This window comes from Lucilia sericata, unplaced genomic scaffold (assembly GCF_015586225.1).
Source record: "Lucilia sericata isolate MDLA Ls3-8-SP2 unplaced genomic scaffold, ASM1558622v1 Contig000206F_arrow, whole genome shotgun sequence".
NCBI lineage: Eukaryota > Metazoa > Arthropoda > Insecta > Diptera > Calliphoridae > Lucilia > Lucilia sericata.
The window spans coordinates 204,900-222,977 of record NW_023994234.1 but is presented as its reverse complement, the minus strand read 5'-3'; the positions used below and the strand labels follow the sequence as shown (position 1 = coordinate 222,977).

Below are 18,078 nucleotides of genomic sequence, written 5' to 3'. Positions count from 1 at the left end.
TCAGTGGTGATAGAGGGATTGTATATATAAGTTTATCATTCCGTGTGTTACACCTAGAAATATTCATCTGAGACCCAACAAAGTATATACGTATATTCCGGTTCCTTATCAAATTCTGTATCGATTTAGCTATATTCGTCTTTTCGCCCGACTGTCTGTTTGTCTGCCTGTGTAAAACACGCTTACGACAAAACAAAGCAGAGAAATTCAACCAAATTCTCCGAAAATATTCATTATTGTCCTAAGCAGTTTGGCATAGAAAATAAGCAAAATCGGTTCACAATGTAAACAGTTATGAGCAAAAATTTCAGAATACATCGAAAAAAATAGGGGTTTTCCCTAATTCTCTAGTAGTTTTCTCAGAAACTACCAAAGATAACACAGTGAGACAAAATATGTTTATTTAAGAATAAAACACAACTTTGTTTTTAAAAATCCGTTATGGGCTTAGCTCTTATATAACCCCTATTTCCGATAACCACATAAACGCACATAATTCATAACTAAATGAAGATATCGGTCATGAATGTGTTTAAAGTAGATATGAAACACCCTGCGATTTTTTTTCCGCATCGGACCATAATTGGTCGCAGCTCCCATATAAGATACACTTCCGAAAATCACTTAAATGCACGTAATAATTAGGAAATAAAGATATTGGAATAATATTTAACATAAATATGTTTTGTGTATACATATGTATATCACTCTGAAATAAATTTTTCGAATCGGTCAACAATTGGACATAGCTCCAATATAAGGCCCACTTCCGATAACCACATAAACGCATCTATTTCACAACGGAATAAAGCTATCGTTTAAAATTCGTCACGAATGTGTTTAAAGTACATATAAACCCTGCGAAATTCATTCCGGCTCGGTTCATATTTGGTCATAGCTCCCATATAAGGACCACTTCCGAAAATTTGTATGACTACCATTTTTTTCGGATCGGTCCATAATTGCTCATATCTGTCATATAAGATCCATTAATAAACAAATTTATGGATCAATGCATAATTGGTCATAGCTCTCATATAAGGTCCATTTCCTTAAGTCACTTTTTCCAAAATATTAAAAAATTATACATAAATAGTCCACAAATTAGTTATGACAATTATTAAATGATTTCTAAATAATAACACCCTCATCACGGAAGCAACATTTAACCTTTCACGTGGCCGAATATAGCACTCTAACTTGTTTTTTCTTAATTCATATGGGAGGTGCCAAGCCTCTCTTATAAATGTCCGCCCATTTTTCTCCCCAACGTTCAAATTCATGTTGAAGTTCTTCGTACAAAATTTTAAGATTCTAGCTCAAATAGTTACCTAGATTTACGAATTTTTTAATTTATATGGGAGGTACCACGACTCTAAAATCTAGTCTGATAATTTATTACCCAAATGTTCACACGGATGTCAAAGTAGTTCCTGCAAAATTTTAAATTTTAGCTTATCAGATATATGTACATTTGGGTTATAACTTTTATACAATTTTTGAAAATTTCCAATCTGCCCTACCTATTTCATATAGAGTATAAAAAAGTACGTCAAAAAAGTATATCACTTTTTCCCGAGCGTTAAAAAAGTTTTCGCGGCAAATGCTCTAAAGTTTTCAATATTTACTCTAACAAAATTTTTAATTTTTTCATACAAAATCGGAATTTTTTGATATAAACAAGTGTCATTGCTTAACACACGACATTTATACGGTGAAAAAGCAAGGATATGGACTACGGCTAATCCCTCTTCCGATTTTAGTATCCAAACTTGTAGAATATACTATTAAAAATTCATGTAAATTTGTTTGTGAATGGTTTTAGAAAATCGATTTGAAGGTTTTTGAACCAAAATGACCCGAGAAAATGGTTTTCGTTATTAGAACACTACTGGCTACAACGTACATACATTCATGTTGATACTACATGCCGATTTTTTAAACATTTTATACAATTATGCCCGACTGAAGTCCGACCTTAAGAATTTGTAAATAAAAGTTTCAATGATCATTAAAAAGCCCCTTAGAGCTTTTAATAGCTGAAATTTTTATTAATTTTTATACAAAACCAGATCTTAAGGTTTGTTGCCTACAATAAATCACATTTATTTATAAAGATTCATATCAATATATGTTAAGAATCAATTATTTGCACACCCATTTATTTGCAATTCGTAATTTCATATTGTTATTTTTATTTATACTCTAAGTATTTTTTAATAAAAATAATAATCAAATCGCTGATTGTAGTGTAAATTAAGTGTGATACAAGTATGAAAAAAGAACAAAAAAAGTAAAAACACTTTAATATAAAAATAATGGTCGAATTCACATGGAAACATCAAGTATATTTTTATACAATAGTTAGGTGATTTACAGTGCGCTAAATATAAATAGATGCGCGACCAAGATCAAGTTTAATCGCAAAGTTTTCATTAAAAATATAACAACGAGGGGAACAAATTTTAAACACTGAGACTAGAATTTATTTTTCTAAATGTTTGGAATGTTAAAATGCGCTGAATACGAATCTGACGTTAGAATATCAGGTTTTCAACGCAATATTTGATTTGTTATAAAATGCAATTCTACTCAAGACGATTTTTTTTGATTTATGTCAGTATTGTAGTAAGTGAGCGATATGTTCAAACTTAATTTATCGGGAAGAGTAACGTAAATGGTCTTTGATGGGAAACGAACATACAATCCAGTTTAATTAAATAAATGATCAACAATTGGATAAAATTTTGGTGCTTCTATTTAAATTTCAATCACTGTATTTTTATCTATGGACAATGACAATAGTGCTCGTGTGTTTTTTTTTTTTATCAAAAATGGGTTATTAAGTTTAATAACTGAAACGACCTTGTGTCACTTTGGATTCGCAAATTATGAAAGCTAGTCAGGCACACTTCTAATCTCTCTCCAAAACTATTTACATGTTCGTATCCATGTGTTTACGTATATGCATAGCAAAAAAAAAAAAAAGACACAATTTTATGTATAAATTACACAGAAATGTAAATTTAAACTAAATTTTATACAGTTGATACAAATAGTTGAACGAAAACTTACACATTTTCAAATAGAAATTATACATGCATGCATTTACGACTACGACGATTACCACTTTTACATAGTTAAATATTTAAATTTGTTTGGATTGCATGTGTTAAATTGTGGATTTACAATTCAAGCGCTTGAATGTGTGTCTATAGTATCTTTGAAGTTCATGTTGCTTGTTTTTTTTCTTTTGCATTTCAAGTTAATTGATTTTGATCCAATTTGCCAGAGTTGTTGAAGAAACATGAACGCACATGTGTAGATATTTATTATTTTTTAATTGAATTTAAAATTCATGTGAATCATTTATAACTTAAACACTTCGTGTTAAAGGAAAGGAAAACAAATTGTTGATCGTTTAATAATATTGAACTTTAAATTTATTTTCACGTAATATTTACAAGCTAGTTATATTATGGTGGCGCTATAATATATTACCAGTTTAAAGTAGAGAACATATATATAAAATTTATATCGTAACTTATTGAAAAATAAGGAACAAAAGTTTGGAACTTTTGTGAAATCCAGACGTTTAAAAAGTTAAAAAAATGGGACATAATTTATTCATTCATTCATTGAGTAACATCTGGACCTCTTAATCTCACAAAACACTTCCTGAACAAATTTTTCTTTAGAGAATGAGCCCTTTCTAGAAATTTTATTCCTCTATCCCTCAAAAAGGCGTTAATCCTTTGCAAATCTTTCGCCCCATTAATTGAACTAAATGATGAACGCCGGTAGATGCGGTCAGATTAAAGCTTATGCCTCAGACACATCCATCTTTCCCACTTTTAAAAATCTCTCCATCTGGACCAGATTGGAAAGCCGTAGGACATGAGATGTCTAATTATCTGGCGATAGAGCAGTACCCTAAGGTCTAAAAAGGGCTTACTATACGCTATATATAGGATGCCCTTGTACATGGTAAATGACACTTAGGTACCCTCATTCTATCAGAAACCCCATATAGAGTATATATTGGACCAACTATGGAGTATAAGTACATCCGTTTCCTCCTAATTATGACCGCCACTGTCTATGTTTAGATAAAGACGCCATTTAGAAAACTAGGGGGCCAACGTAGCCAAATATTAAGTAACGCGAATGTTAACAGTCCTAGTGCGGGGTCCTGATGATGCGATTAAGATATCATCAGCATAACAATATGACCAGTGGCACACAAGCATTCACTGTCTTTTGGTCAGACAGTGAAAAGCGGTTCATAAGGAAAGCACACACTATCCTACATGTGTTCCTGTCAAAGCCAATGTCCATTATTTGAAATATGATGCCGTCCTGCCAGACATAGTTGAATGTCTTGGAAAAGTCCAGGCGTAGGTGATCGTAGGATGTTCAGGCCACGGGACACATAGAACGAGAACACCATCAAAGCGTAAGAGGTCAAGTGCCCCAGATCGAGCATCACATACCCTGACGCTGAAAATCGGTTCGTAAGAAAAACACACACATTATCCTACATGTGTTCCTGTCGAAGCCAATGTCCATTATTTGAAATATGTTGCCGTCCTGCCAGACATAATTGAATGTCTTGGAAAAGTCCAGGCTTAACGTGATCGTAGGATGTTCAGGCCACGGGACACATAGACCGCGAACACCATCAAGTACCCACCTTTAAACAGAAGTATCATACGTTGCACTTTTGAATATTTGTTCTAGTCGGCAAATACAGATATCTTTATACGATGCTTGGTCATATATCAAATCTTGTATAAACTGAAATATGCAATTTCTTTAACTTTTCAATGATTCACTAAAAAATACAAAATTGTACTGCGTATATTTTTTATACAAATATAAATTTTATTTCAAATAAAAATGATTCTGAAATGAAATAATGAGATAATTATTTTGTATTAAATCTTGAAACCCACAAAACGGAAATACCAAAAATTTTTATTTACATTTGAAATTTGTTTATCTATGTATATTATAATATATATATATATATTATTAATTTGCATTAGATTTTACCTGCTGATTTTAACCATTTAATATCTCGTTATTTTATTAAAATTTGAAATATATATTTTTTTCGAATTTATTAAAAAAAGTTAATTAATATGCAAATACTTAAGTTTTATTTATAAATAGCTCAGTTGCTAATAATAAAGAACTATTAAGTTTAAATTGTTTGCACTGTACTTTGAACAGACGATCTATTAATTCTGTTAACAATTTCAATACATTTTCAATAAATAATTTGAAGAAAATACATGAAAAAATCATTCAATCAAAACTCGAACTTTGAAGATTCCAAATTCACTTAAATTTTCCAAAGTTACGGATTGTTATGTTTCATCAATTTAGATCAGTTGCATTGTCATATCATAAAGATTATCTGCGGAATGACAGGCAACAACCAAGTGTCAACCTAACCAATGCGAAGTATAATAGATACCTAACGTTTTCAGGAATCCAGCATAAATTGCTCTATTACATCACCCAGTGATATCTGTTGGGATGGCAAACAGTACTGCAGAGAGAATCCAGACATACATAGCTTATGCATATATCAGTCCTTAAATCAAGGTCTGATATGAGCAACTACGTGGATCCCGTAGGAACCGCAACCAATGACCAGCTGGGACAAGTCTTTCGGGCAACTGACCCCCGTATACCCAAGGGCATGTTACCTTGATGAAATACCCCATCTTGGTGTTATTGCAATCCTGGGGAATAGATGTGCTACTAGTACCAGTGGTCTGCCGGGACTATAAACTGGTGATAACCAAATGTATCTTCGGCCTTTTCATGGAATTATTTGAAAAGGGTTTCCCAACAGAGAAGCACATAATCCGTAGCCCACAGGTCTGAGTTTCGGACTTTTTCTTGTCAAGGTTATTGGAGAGGTCCCCTCGGGAAGCAAGTCGTGGCTGTGGTTTAAATCCAAATTAGCGGGAAGTTAAACAAGTGATTCACGGTAATGACTTTAATTCGGGATAAGTTCGATTATGTTGCCAAGACAACAGATACCCCAGAGAGGAGTGATCTTAGTGATGTAAATTTTCCCTTCTCGTACAGGTATGTTCAGGGTTTACTATGTTCACCACCAGATTTATCACAGTGTGCTCTCCGTGAGTAAGAACAAGTCTTCGGCTTATTTGATGGATTCGTTTTGCGGTCTACCGGTGCTGTTGCCGACTAAACAATGGCCATCAGAAGTTGTAAACGGATGTTAAGCAGGCACAAAATTTGCCACCAGCGTGTAAGAAGCACAATAGGGCGGTGGTGATTCGGATAGTTAGCAAAGCCTTAGTTGAAAAAGTACCATTGTGAAATAAGGCCAACACGCATTTGACATCGCTTGGTAGGAAACAAGGTAACATGCCCCCGTGGGGGAACGTAATATGGGATGTAGGGTTAATTGTGGATCGATTTTCAAGAAATACAATGGGGCAGTAGTGATTCGTCTTGGTTGAAAAAGTACCTTTGTTTTGCATTTGACAACGCTAGGTAGGTAACAAGTTAGGTAACAAGGTAGGTAACAAGGTAAATGCCCCCCGTGGGTGGAATGTAGGGTTAATTATGAATCGATCCTCATGAAAATTGGTAGAAAGATTTTGATTCTTAAAAAAAATTGTTTATGTGGAATTTCATCGCTATACTGTTATTTTAAAGAGCGTAAATGCTATTTTCTGATGAGGTCTAGAGTCACAATATTTTACAACATATTTTTATTGTTTTATTAAAGTTTCATATTAGTAATAAAACTTTAAATCAGACAAAAACATTTCATAATTGAGTTTATTTTATTACATAAAGTCCGAGATAATTTGTTTCTAGTGGACTGACATGTCAATCGGAAATTCCACTATTCGAGATTTCCAAAGATTTTCAGAATTGTCATTGCCGCTTTTTTAAGCAAAAGTATACCTTCCTCATCGATCTCAAGCAAATCTATGCATATAAAAAAATCTGCTTAATATTTCCATTTGATAAAACCTCTATTTTAAGAACTTTTCAAAAATAAAACTTTTCATATTTCAGAAGTAAATATAAAAAAAAACTTTTATAGTTTTAGTAGAAATCAAGTGCAGTTTTTATTTTTCTATTTAAAACTTTGTTCGAATAAGTTGGTTATTTTTTTTTCTTTTGTACTATTGTAGTTGTTGTTGCTGCTTATTTCCACTTGAGCGCTATTACTGCCTAACTCTTCAAATTCTGTGTTAAATGAGGTTATTATCGCTTAAATCCAAAAACATATTTCATTTTTGTTTAAATAATAATAAAAATATCTAAGAAATATATAAAAAAAAATATACAATGAGTATATAAATCTAGTATAGTTTCTTGCATGTTACTTTTTATTCAAGTGTTTGTTGCACTTAAACTACATATTTGAGTATGTATTGTTGTTATATCTGCATGTGTTGTTGTATGTTGAATGCAACAAATTTATTTGTAAAAAAAAATATGTTAGAAGGTATATATAATGCAGTTTAAAATATAGTCAATTGGTAAACTTTATTCTATTGTTGCTAACATTATTACTTTTATATAGAAATTACTATAGTAACTATAGTTACTTTTTTGTTTACTGGTAGATGGTAAAATATAGTATGTCGTTTGAAATTAACCTTCCAAATGTACCCGATATTTATACTTTGTAATAAGAACAGATGAACATAGATGAACCGATATTGGGGGAAGGGGAGTCTACCACGGAAATTGTTATTACTTTTGATATAGTTAAAGGGACAATCAAGAGTTTTGCTCCCTATAAGGCCCTGCGGATGGCATTTTCCCGGCACTTTTGGTTTCCGATATTCACGCATTCTTGAAATTGTCATATACACCAGTTGAATGCAGGATGCAAGGGTAATATTTATACCCAATCCAGGGAAACCTAGCTTTGCGATAACTAAGTCCTATCGACTGATAAGCCTTACGTCCTTCCTATTTAAAACCTTGGAACGGACAAAGACCTTAAATATAAGCAGCATGCTTGTGTAAAGGGAGATCGGTGGAAACCGCTTTAAACGAAGTTGTCCACTACATAGGTGAATCCTTCGATAGCAAACATTATACACTGGCGGTATGCATTGGCATCGAAGGCGCGTTCAATTACGTGCTCACTGATACTCTTATCCAATCCCTTGTGCTGTTTTATGTTGACCGGGTGATCCGTAACTGGATCAACTATATGATAAGTCACAGATGGATATGCTGCGAGATGTACGATATAACAATCAGGAAAAAGGTATTTCGCGGTATACTTATACTTTGTCACTTAGGACTTAGTCTTCTATGCAGACGATGTCGTAATACATTTAAAGGGGAAGGATCCAAATTACTTTTGTAAAAGAGCTGAGGAGGCTCTGAATATGGCTTTGAGCTGGGCTCAACCGAGAAGCCTCAATGTTTACCCGTCGAAGACGGAATTCTAGCATATGCTTCAATAATCTGGTGGACTGCTTTAGACAAAAAGTATAATATCAAACTACTACAGGGAGTTCGGCGTAAATGCTGCTTGGGTATAAGTGGTGCCATGTGTACTACTTCAACCAAGGCTCTGGAAACGTTGCTAGATATTTCACCCATTGAAACATATTTAAGATATGAGACGGCGCTTACAGCAGAACGGCTGTTTACTTTAGGCAAACTGTCAAAAAGCAGTTACAGGACACGTCATCAGTGTATACTGGACACATTGGAAGGTTATACACAATTATCGGATGTGCCTGATCGCATACCACATACAGAATATGTCGGAAACTGTGAAACGCTGATCCCAAGCGGAATATTAGAGCAAATACCAGTAGGAATTCGATGTTACTCGGATGGCTCTAAATTGGGTGACAAAGTGGGCCTGGGGTTCTATATTGAAGACCCAGAAACAGAAATATAGCACCGTTTACCTAATCATAATACAAGCTTTTAGGCAGAAGTCCGAGCAATAACTGAATGCGTAAATCGGATTGGAATTAATATGGCGCCCATTACCTTGAGCTCCACATCATATCTTATATGCTTTTGGTTGGAGGAATATACAGCAATGTTTCAAGAGCAAAAGCTAATGTCCCCACTAATACCCAAGCAACATGTACTATGAACTATGAACATTTTGTCCAATGAAATCGAGTAAATTTTTAAAGAGTAATTTAGAATTTGTTCGTGACTAAGCCCATGGTTCTAATAAATAGCGCCCAACATCGACATGATTTGTTGGTTTCATCCTCTGTATGGTATTTCCATTTTAGTTTCCGAACAAGAACAACACCTAAATATTTAACCCTGTTGGTCACTAATATCGTTCTGTACAAGAATCGGGGTTCTGTAATAGGCTAAAATTTCCGTTCTTCTTGTGAAAAGACAGATTTATGTATGTTTAAATTTATTTATAATATTGGTTTATTATATCAAAATATCGTTGCTTTGGTTATAGTTTTTGACGATCAAGATATTTCATTGTCTAAGACAGTGAAAGCCAGTGATGCCAAGTGTAGGGATTTTTCCCTTTTTGTAGGGATTTTTTTCAAAAATTTCACGTGTAGGGAAAAAGGGAAAGATTTCTTACTATTGTCAAATTGTAGAGATTTTTCAATTTCATAGTTTTTAACAACTAAAAATATATCCTTTCATGTATTAAACTTTAAAATTAAAAATGAAATCAGTTTTAAGTGTATCGTTAGTAAAAATTCCGCTTGTAATTTCTACAATATATGTACCTACATATCGTTACAAGACTGGCATAATCCAAAATTCGGGTTTCTTGAACTGAGGTCTACAAAACATGCGACATACTAAAATCTTTCATATAGATTTAATGTTCTGAAAATTTATAAAAGTAAACCGCAAAAAGAAAACGCAAAAGTAAACGCGAAAGTAAGCCTTAAAAAACATAAAATAAATTTTTAACATCGAATCGTGATACTGCCATAAATCTATCAATTGTCTTGTTTTTTTAATCTTAACTGAAGAGTCAGGCTTGGAAGATTTGTATTATGTAAAATTAAAAGAAAAAAAATTTAAATTCTAGAAATTTCATTCCTAAAAATTAAAAAAAAATACATATATATGTATATATGTATATTATAAAACGGAGCTAATATTTTAGTTTTTTGTTATTTTTGTATTTTTTAAGATAAACTTGGAAAAAAGTAGTGTAGGGAAAAATGTAGGGAAAATAAAAAGTGGGTGTAGGGAAAAAAGGGATTTTTTCTCATAAGCGTAGGGATTTCTGAAAAAAATCTCCTGGCATCACTGGTGAAAGCTATTTTTAAATTCAACTGTAATAAGTAATAATATGTACAGCTGCGTTCAAAAAAATAGGAGTGAGACTTAAAAATTTAATTTCAGACCATAAAATTTAATTTCAGACCATAAAGCATATAGTGAAACCCATAAAGCATACAGTGAAACCCATAAAGTAACACATTTGGAGGTGGTTTCATAAATGGATGAGTTTTTAATGCATGAATACGACAACAAATAACATTTTTAGATCTAAATGAATTCAGAAACTATATTGGAAGTCCATTAATCGAAAATATTAAGCTAAAACCAACTCTCGAAGAAGTTGTATAATAGGAATGATTCATGATGGGTCTTGACAAAAAGGGTATGGTCTAATAAATTGTAAAATGATATCGTAGATCAAATGTTGTAGGTAAATATATTACCCCAAGATATGTTCTCATATTCCCAATAAACAAATTTGATAAAATGGCGGTGTTGTCGTATGAAAACATAATTGATTCCAAATTGGTGGAAGCTCGTTCCATAGGAAGAAGGCCATTACATGGTTGTCGACTTACTGATTCTAAAACAAAACGTTAAAAGACCTTGCGTATAACATCTTTTAAGGCTTTCTGAATAAATTACTGCATATTTGTTGGTAATCGGCCACGACATGTGTCATCAAGCCCCTCAAAACCGTTGTCGGAAAGACATTAAGTTCCGGAGGCTCATATACCCAAATTCTAAATAAAATCTTTACAAATATGACTGATGTTGTACTGTCACACATTAATTAATAATATTTTAGATAAAAGTTCTTTCGTGTTTGTTTTTATTTTAAAAATAATTGAACTTAAATCGAATACTCCTATTATTTTGAACAATAGATTTTGTATATAAATTTTAAAAAATAAATATTTTTTTACATAAATTTCCTAAATATTTTAAATAACGATTATAAAAACTAGAGAACAAGTTAAGTAAATAAATTATAAAAATATTTAATTAAAAATCTAAATCTTTCACTAAAAAATTTATATTCGAAATTTTTTAATTTTTCACTCAGATTTTAAATAAAACTAAGAAAAAAACAATAAAATCAAACAATTTAAATTCTAAAGAGTTAGAACTAAAAACCTTTTAACTTCTTTTCATCACTGTATGTATACTATATATTAATTGTGCATTTTAAACTTATATAAGCCGGATGTAAATAATTGTTAAAAATTGTTTTTTTTTTTTCGGTTTATAATTTTTGTGTGTCTTTGACTTTTTTTGTATCTTGCCGTTTTAATTTAAAAATCACATTCAAAATCATGCATTTACTTAAAATAACACGATTCTACATATGTTAAATACTTGACATTTTATCGTGTTTTGTTTTAAATTCTTGCTTCTTTTTCTTATGAGTTTTTTCTTATCAAGAATGTTGTTTCATTTGTCTGTATGTATATATGTGTATTTTGTATATTTTTTCCACAAAATAAATTTATTTATAAATTGTTTGTTTCATTCATACAATAAACTCTTATCTTACATTTGTGGGTATAAGTTTATACCGAAAATGCTCTTCAATCTTAATTTTAAAAGAATTATTAATACAAATTTTGCAATATTGATTTAAAAATGTATCTGTAATTGTGTCAATAAAAAACTAATAATCAGTTGTTTATAATTTATTTCCATTAAAACACTTTGTTTATGGAAATATCTTTTGTTGTTTCATTATATGTTATTTGTTATGATATCTATGCACTCGAATATTTATCAATTCTGACTTTTTTTGCTTATGTATTAAAATTACATAGAGGATTTCAGAGATGTAAATGAATCATTCATTTCAGATTTTGAATTAATTCCTTTCACAAAAAAGAGAATTGAATGAAATTTGAATTAATTCAAATGAATTTGTCAAATGAATTGCAATTCATTTCCAATTCATTTGAATTGATTTTGAATTAATTCAAATGAATTAGAAAAAGGAATTGGCAATTCATTTTCAACGAATTGCAGTTTATTTACAAAATTTATTTGAGTTGTAAATTAATGGCAATTTATTTTTACCAATTTCATATGAATTGACTCAAATTTCATTCAATTCATTTTATATGTAAAAAGAATTAATACAGAATTTGCTAATTCAGTTCACAAATAAATTCAAAAATTAATGATTCATTTACAGCTCTGGAGGATTTACAGCTTGTCCTCTTCTGAAAATCAATAATACATAATTTATTAACTATCAAGTAATAATGTATAGTAGGGCATGGCCGACAATATGATACCATACACCAGATAGTTGGCAAAAAAGATTTTTTAAAAGAGGGGCTATAAATTTTGATAGAATCTCATTGTGATATTAGTGTTTATATGTGATTTTTTACCTTAAGGTCATTTTGTATGTGGGATAGGGTCAAATGATCCCCGATCATTACGAAAATGGAATTGTTATGTATTTAGACTTATATAACACTAAGTTTTGCAGATTTTTAAAGATATACTAATGGCGAAATAATGGACCGATTTTAACAATTTTCAATTTGCTTCGTCCTTGCGTCCAAAAGAAGAGTATGTGCCAAATTTCATCAAATTATCTTTAAAATTGCGACCTGTAGCGTGCACACAAACTTTGCATGGACACACAGACATACGGTCAGACGGAAGAACGTACAGACATAGCTAAATCTACTCAGAAAGTGATTCTGAGCCGACTGGTATACCTTAGGGTGGGTGTAGTACAAATATTTTTGGTTGTTACAAACATCAGCACAAACGCATAATACGTTGCCCACTATAGTAGCGTGGGTTATAAAAACCAAAGCTTCCATACGAGGTCCACTAAAAAAAATCACCATAAGCTCACATATAAAGTCCTCTTTCGCTCTAAAGCAGGAGGTCAACACAACGGCACATATCAGTGTGAATTAACCCTTTGAAGGGTTCAAACCCCATAACCGCAATTATAGGAATTCGATTCTGTATACACTGATTGCTGTCTTTGGTAATCTCTATTATACTTATTTATAAATGTTTATTATTTTTAAACAAGTTTGCGGTATATTTAAAAGTTATTTGTTTGTTATTATTTATATTCATTAAATGAATTTCAAATTAAAACAATTATTTAAGTATTACTTTTGCAATTCTCTTTATTATACATATATTCATTTTGTGCTACTTGTACATACTTCTAAATATCTTGTACATTTAAATTTTTTCAAACGATATTTATTCTTAAGAAATTCTTGACGAGATTTTAAATTTTTAAAAGCTACAATAAGCGAAACTGATGTTGAATTATTTTTAATTTTTATTACTCTGACTATATCTGAAGAACATAAATTTATTTTCATGCGGGAGGCCATATCGATAATAACACTTTCTAAAGGATTTTTTAAATCTTGGATATGATAATTGCGAATTAAAATTGTATGAGAATCGGTTGTATTTTCAAGGTTGCTTGATGCCGATTGTTTAGAGTTTTCTTCAGCATTTGTGTTTCCACTATTTTGGTTGATTGGTTCCGAAATTGTTTCTGTATGAGAAACAATTTCTTCAATATGATTACCGCTTTCTTTTGATTGATCAGTGTTTCCAGTTTGATTATTAGAAAAAACATGTTCTGACAGATTTATAGCATCCATGCCAATTTCATTATTTGCTAGATTTAGAAATGCTTTCAATTTCATATTTTCTATTGACATTTCAGAATTTTTTGCAATTTCTTGCTCCAGCTGTTCCGATAAATGCTCACACTTTTTCATTTGATTATTGGAGTTTTGAACTACCGTTTCTTCTTTATGTTTTGTCTTCGATTCTAATTGGGCACACAGAAAACTATTTAATTCTTCTAAATTTGTTATACGTTCCTCTAAATCCGCCATGGTGATATCTTTAGATTTTAGTGCGTCATTATGTTTCTTTAATTTTCCCTCAAGTTTTTGCACTGCCACTTGTGAGTATTTGTATTTTTCCTCTAGACAAATTAATCTCTCTTTACTTTCTTCCAGTTCATTATGAAGTTCAATTGTTTTTGTTTGATCCTCCCAATTAATGGGTTGTATAGCTTCACCAAATTCCAAAAACATTTTAAACATGCATGGCTTGTATGACTCACAATGTGAACAGTTTGTTGATCTATGTATGTATATGTAAGCAAAAAATATAAAATTTCCTATAGATTTGCAAAATATTTAACTAAAGATAATACACTTACTGGCCGTGGCATTCACGCAAGCAAAGGAAATGATACAAATGCCCACAACTTGTACCAAAAATATCATCTTCACTGTTCAAAACTTCCTTGCATTTTGTGCAAAGCATGGCAGTTTTTGTAGACATTTTCTTTGTTTAATTTTTATGTAAATACGTATTTGCAAAACGGCTTCTTTCAATGAAACTCAAATGTATACTGATTGCTGTTTTGTTTTGCTTATATTTCTCACTTATCAACGCTTATAAAAGGGGAATACCCGGTTTCGTTTTCTTAAATGTAAACATAGGCAGGCATGGAAAATTGAGTACTTTATTACTTTTTCAGTCATTTTTGATATCAAAAACATCTAAGCATGTACTGTTAGTAGTATGTAAAAAATATAGATTTTTTTAATAATAAGGTATTTAAGTTGTTTTTTGCCTTAATTCCGAAATATTGTTGACAAAAAAAAAAAAAAAAAAAAAAATAAAATAAAAAAAATTATTTTCTTAAAGAGGGGTTATACGGGAGAAAGGGTAAATATGGGCCTATCCTTATAACTATTGGTATAGGGATTTACGTTTACAAAGTTATTTATTATTAATACTAGCGTTTATAAGTGAATTATTGACTTTCAAGTCCTTTTCTATAGTCTAGTCTATAGTCTAGTCTATAGTCTAGTCTATAGTCTAGTCTATAGTCTATTCTATAGTCTAGTCTATAGTCTATTCTATAGTCTAGTCTATAGTCTAGTCTATAGTCTAGTCTATAGTCTAGTCTATGGTCTAGTCTATAGTCTAGTCTATAGTCTAGTCTATAGTCTAGTCTATAGTCTAGTCTATAGTCTAGTCTATAGTCTAGTCTATAGTCTAGTCTATAGTCTAGTCTATAGTCTAGTCTATAGTCTAGTCTATAGTCTATTCTATAGTCTAGTCTATAGTCTAGTCTATAGTCTAGTCTATAGTCTAGTCTATAGTCTAGTCTATAGTCTAGTCTATAGTCTAGTCTATAGTCTAGTCTATAGTCTAGTCTATAGTCTAGTCTATAGTCTAGTCTATAGTCTAGTCTATAGTCTAGTCTATAGTCTAGTCTATAGTCTAGTCTATAGTCTAGTCTATAGTCTAGTCTATAGTCTAGTCTATAGTCTAGTCTAGTAGTAGTCTAGTCTATAGTCTAGTCTAGTCTATAGTCTAGTCCTATAGTCTAGTCTATGTCTAGTCTATAGTCTAGTCTATAGTCTAGTCTATAGTCTAGTCTATAGTCTAGTCTATAGTCTAGTCTATAGTCTAGTCTATAGTCTAGTCTATAGTCTAGTCTATAGTCTAGTCTATAGTCTAGTCTATAGTCTAGTCTATAGTCTAGTCTATAGTCTAGTCTATAGTCTTAGTCTATAGTCTAGTCTATAGTCTAGTCTATAGTCTAGTCTATAGTCTAGTCTATAGTCTAGTCTATAGTCTAGTCTATAGTCTAAGTCTATAGTCTAGTCTATAGTCTAGTCTATAGTCTAGTCTATAGTCTAGTCTATAGTCTAGTCTATAGTCTAGTCTATAGTCTAGTCTATAGTCTAGTCTATAGTCTAGTCTATAGTCTAGTCTATAGTCTAGTCTATAGTCTAGTCTATAGTCTAGTCTATAGTCTAGTCTATAGTCTAGTCTATAGTCTAGTCTATAGTCTAGTCTATAGTCTAGTCTATAGTCTAGTCTATAGTCTAGTCTATAGTCTAGTCTATAGTCTAGTCTATAGTCTAGTCTATAGTCTAGTCTATAGTCTAGTCTATAATCTAGTCTATAGTCTAGTCTATAGTCTAGTCTATAGTCTAGTCTATAGTCTAGTCTATAGTCTAGTCTATAGTCTAGTCTATAGTCTAGTCTATAGTCTAGTCTATAGTCTAGTCTATAGTCTAGTCTATAGTCTAGTCTATAGTCTAGTCTATAGTCTAGTCTATAGTCTAGTCTATAGTCTAGTCTATAGTCTAGTCTATAGTCTAGTCTATAGTCTAGTCTATAGTCTAGTCTATAGTCTAGTCTATAGTCTAGTCTATAGTCTAGTCTATAGTCTAGTCTATAGTCTAGTCTATAGTCTAGTCTATAGTCTCTAGTCTAGTCTAGTCTAGTCTATAGTCTAGTCTATAGTCTAGTCTATAGTCTAGTCTTTAGTCTAGTCTATAGTCTAGTCTTAGTCTAGTCTATAGTCTAGTCTAGTCTATCTAGTCTATCTAGTCTATAGTCTAGTCTATATAGTCTAGTCTATAGTATAGTCTATAGTCTAGTCTAGTCTAAAGTCTAGTCTATAGTCTAGTACATGGTCGTGTAGAAAATTAGTTTTGTACTTTAAAACCTTAAAAGTACTCTTTTTGGTATAACTTATAATTTCTTACTATGTATTTCAAAATTTCAATTTTCCATGCCTGGACAGAGGCAAAGTTCTATAGTTGAAACAAAAAGTCGACTTTTCGAATTTTGTGTATTTTGAAAAGTCGACTTTTTGAACTTTTCCGAATATTTTTGTCTTTTCCCGAAAGGAAATAAATATTTTAATAGTTTTTATAAAACGCGTACAAGTTTTTTATTTTACAATTACATAAATACATTAAACAAGTCAATACAAAAAAAAACAGTTTGTAATATATTTTTGTTTTCTATTTTATTTTTATTTACAGCGTTTGGAATTCGACCGTGAAGGACTAACAAAACTGAAAAAGGCAGTCAAGGCCATACACAATTCAGGAAATAGTAAGTTTTTTAACAAATTTTTGATTTACACATGACAAACATGATGTTTTTTTTTTCTTTATACCTCTCAAACATGTATGTTTAACATGTGTGTTAGTAGTAATGCAATTATATATTGCATTTAAAATAAATCGATAATACTTACATATGTACATCCATGTGTAAATATATTGATAACAAAATAAACTAAACACAAGAAACACATTTCATAATCTTTCTTTCTTTCCTTTTCCATTTAAATTTTGCTGGCAACATCCATTTTCTATTTCCTTTATTAACTTGTTTCCTTTTTTTTGTTTTGCAGCACATGTGGACAACGAAATGTTTTTGGTGAGAGCCTTAGAACGTTTGGGTGGGAAAGTAATAGATCAAGATGAACCTGATATAGGTGCTGCATTCCTTAAATTTTCGGTGGTAACAAAAGAATTGAGTGCATTAATGAAAACTTTGGTATGTTTAATAGATTATTCAAAATATGTTTGTAATGAATTAATTAATTTTCGGTAATTTTCTTACAGATGCAAAATATCAATAATATTGTTATGTTTCCGGTAGATACAATGCTTAAGAGTGAATTGAGAGGTGTTAAGGGTGAAATGAAAAGACCCTTTGATAAGGCAGCCAAAGATTATGAAGCTAAATTTATAAAAATTGAAAAAGAGAAAAAGGCACAAGCCAAAGAAGCCGGTATGGTACGAACGGAAATTGATGCTGCCGTTGTGGCTGATGAAATGGAAAAGGAAAGACGTCTCTATCAATTACAAACATGCGAGGTAATATCTACATACATATGTACATATATTTAAAACCACATCACACTTTAACACATATTTTAATCTTCCAACTGACATTCTCACCAAATAAAAATATTTGTAATTTAAAACTGTT

At 31.3% G+C, this 18,078-nt stretch overlaps 2 protein-coding genes across 3 annotated transcripts in view; one reads left to right on the top strand and one right to left on the bottom strand.

Annotated features, from left to right (window-relative positions):
- LOC119602037 (arfGAP with SH3 domain, ANK repeat and PH domain-containing protein) overlaps positions 1–18,078 on the top strand; it is a 46,840-nt gene that overhangs the window by 18,610 nt on the left and 10,152 nt on the right. For both annotated transcript variants that reach the window (XM_037953362.1, XM_037953363.1), the window contains exons 2-4: positions 17,118–17,190; positions 17,495–17,640; positions 17,709–17,963. In XM_037953362.1, coding sequence (XP_037809290.1) covers positions 17,118–17,190; positions 17,495–17,640; positions 17,709–17,963 — 474 coding nt within the window. The remainder of the gene's footprint in view (positions 1–17,117; positions 17,191–17,494; positions 17,641–17,708; positions 17,964–18,078) is intronic.
- Positions 13,395–14,670, bottom strand: LOC119602038 (E3 ubiquitin-protein ligase TRAIP-like). The gene is made up of 2 exons (XM_037953364.1): positions 14,480–14,670; positions 13,395–14,400 (listed from the first exon to the last, which is right to left on the bottom strand). Exons 1-2 carry the CDS (start codon positions 14,602–14,604, stop codon positions 13,428–13,430), a joined length of 1,098 nt encoding a protein of 365 aa, XP_037809292.1. The 5' UTR covers positions 14,605–14,670; the 3' UTR covers positions 13,395–13,427.

Coding starts and splice junctions, on each gene's coding strand:
- LOC119602038 (XM_037953364.1), bottom strand. CDS start 14,604: ATGTCTACAAAAACTGCCATGCTTTGCACAAAATGCAAGGAAGTTTTG. Junction 14,401..14,479: donor TTGCGTGAATGCCACGGCCA/GTAAGTGTATTA, acceptor ATACATACATAG/ATCAACAAACTGTTCACATT.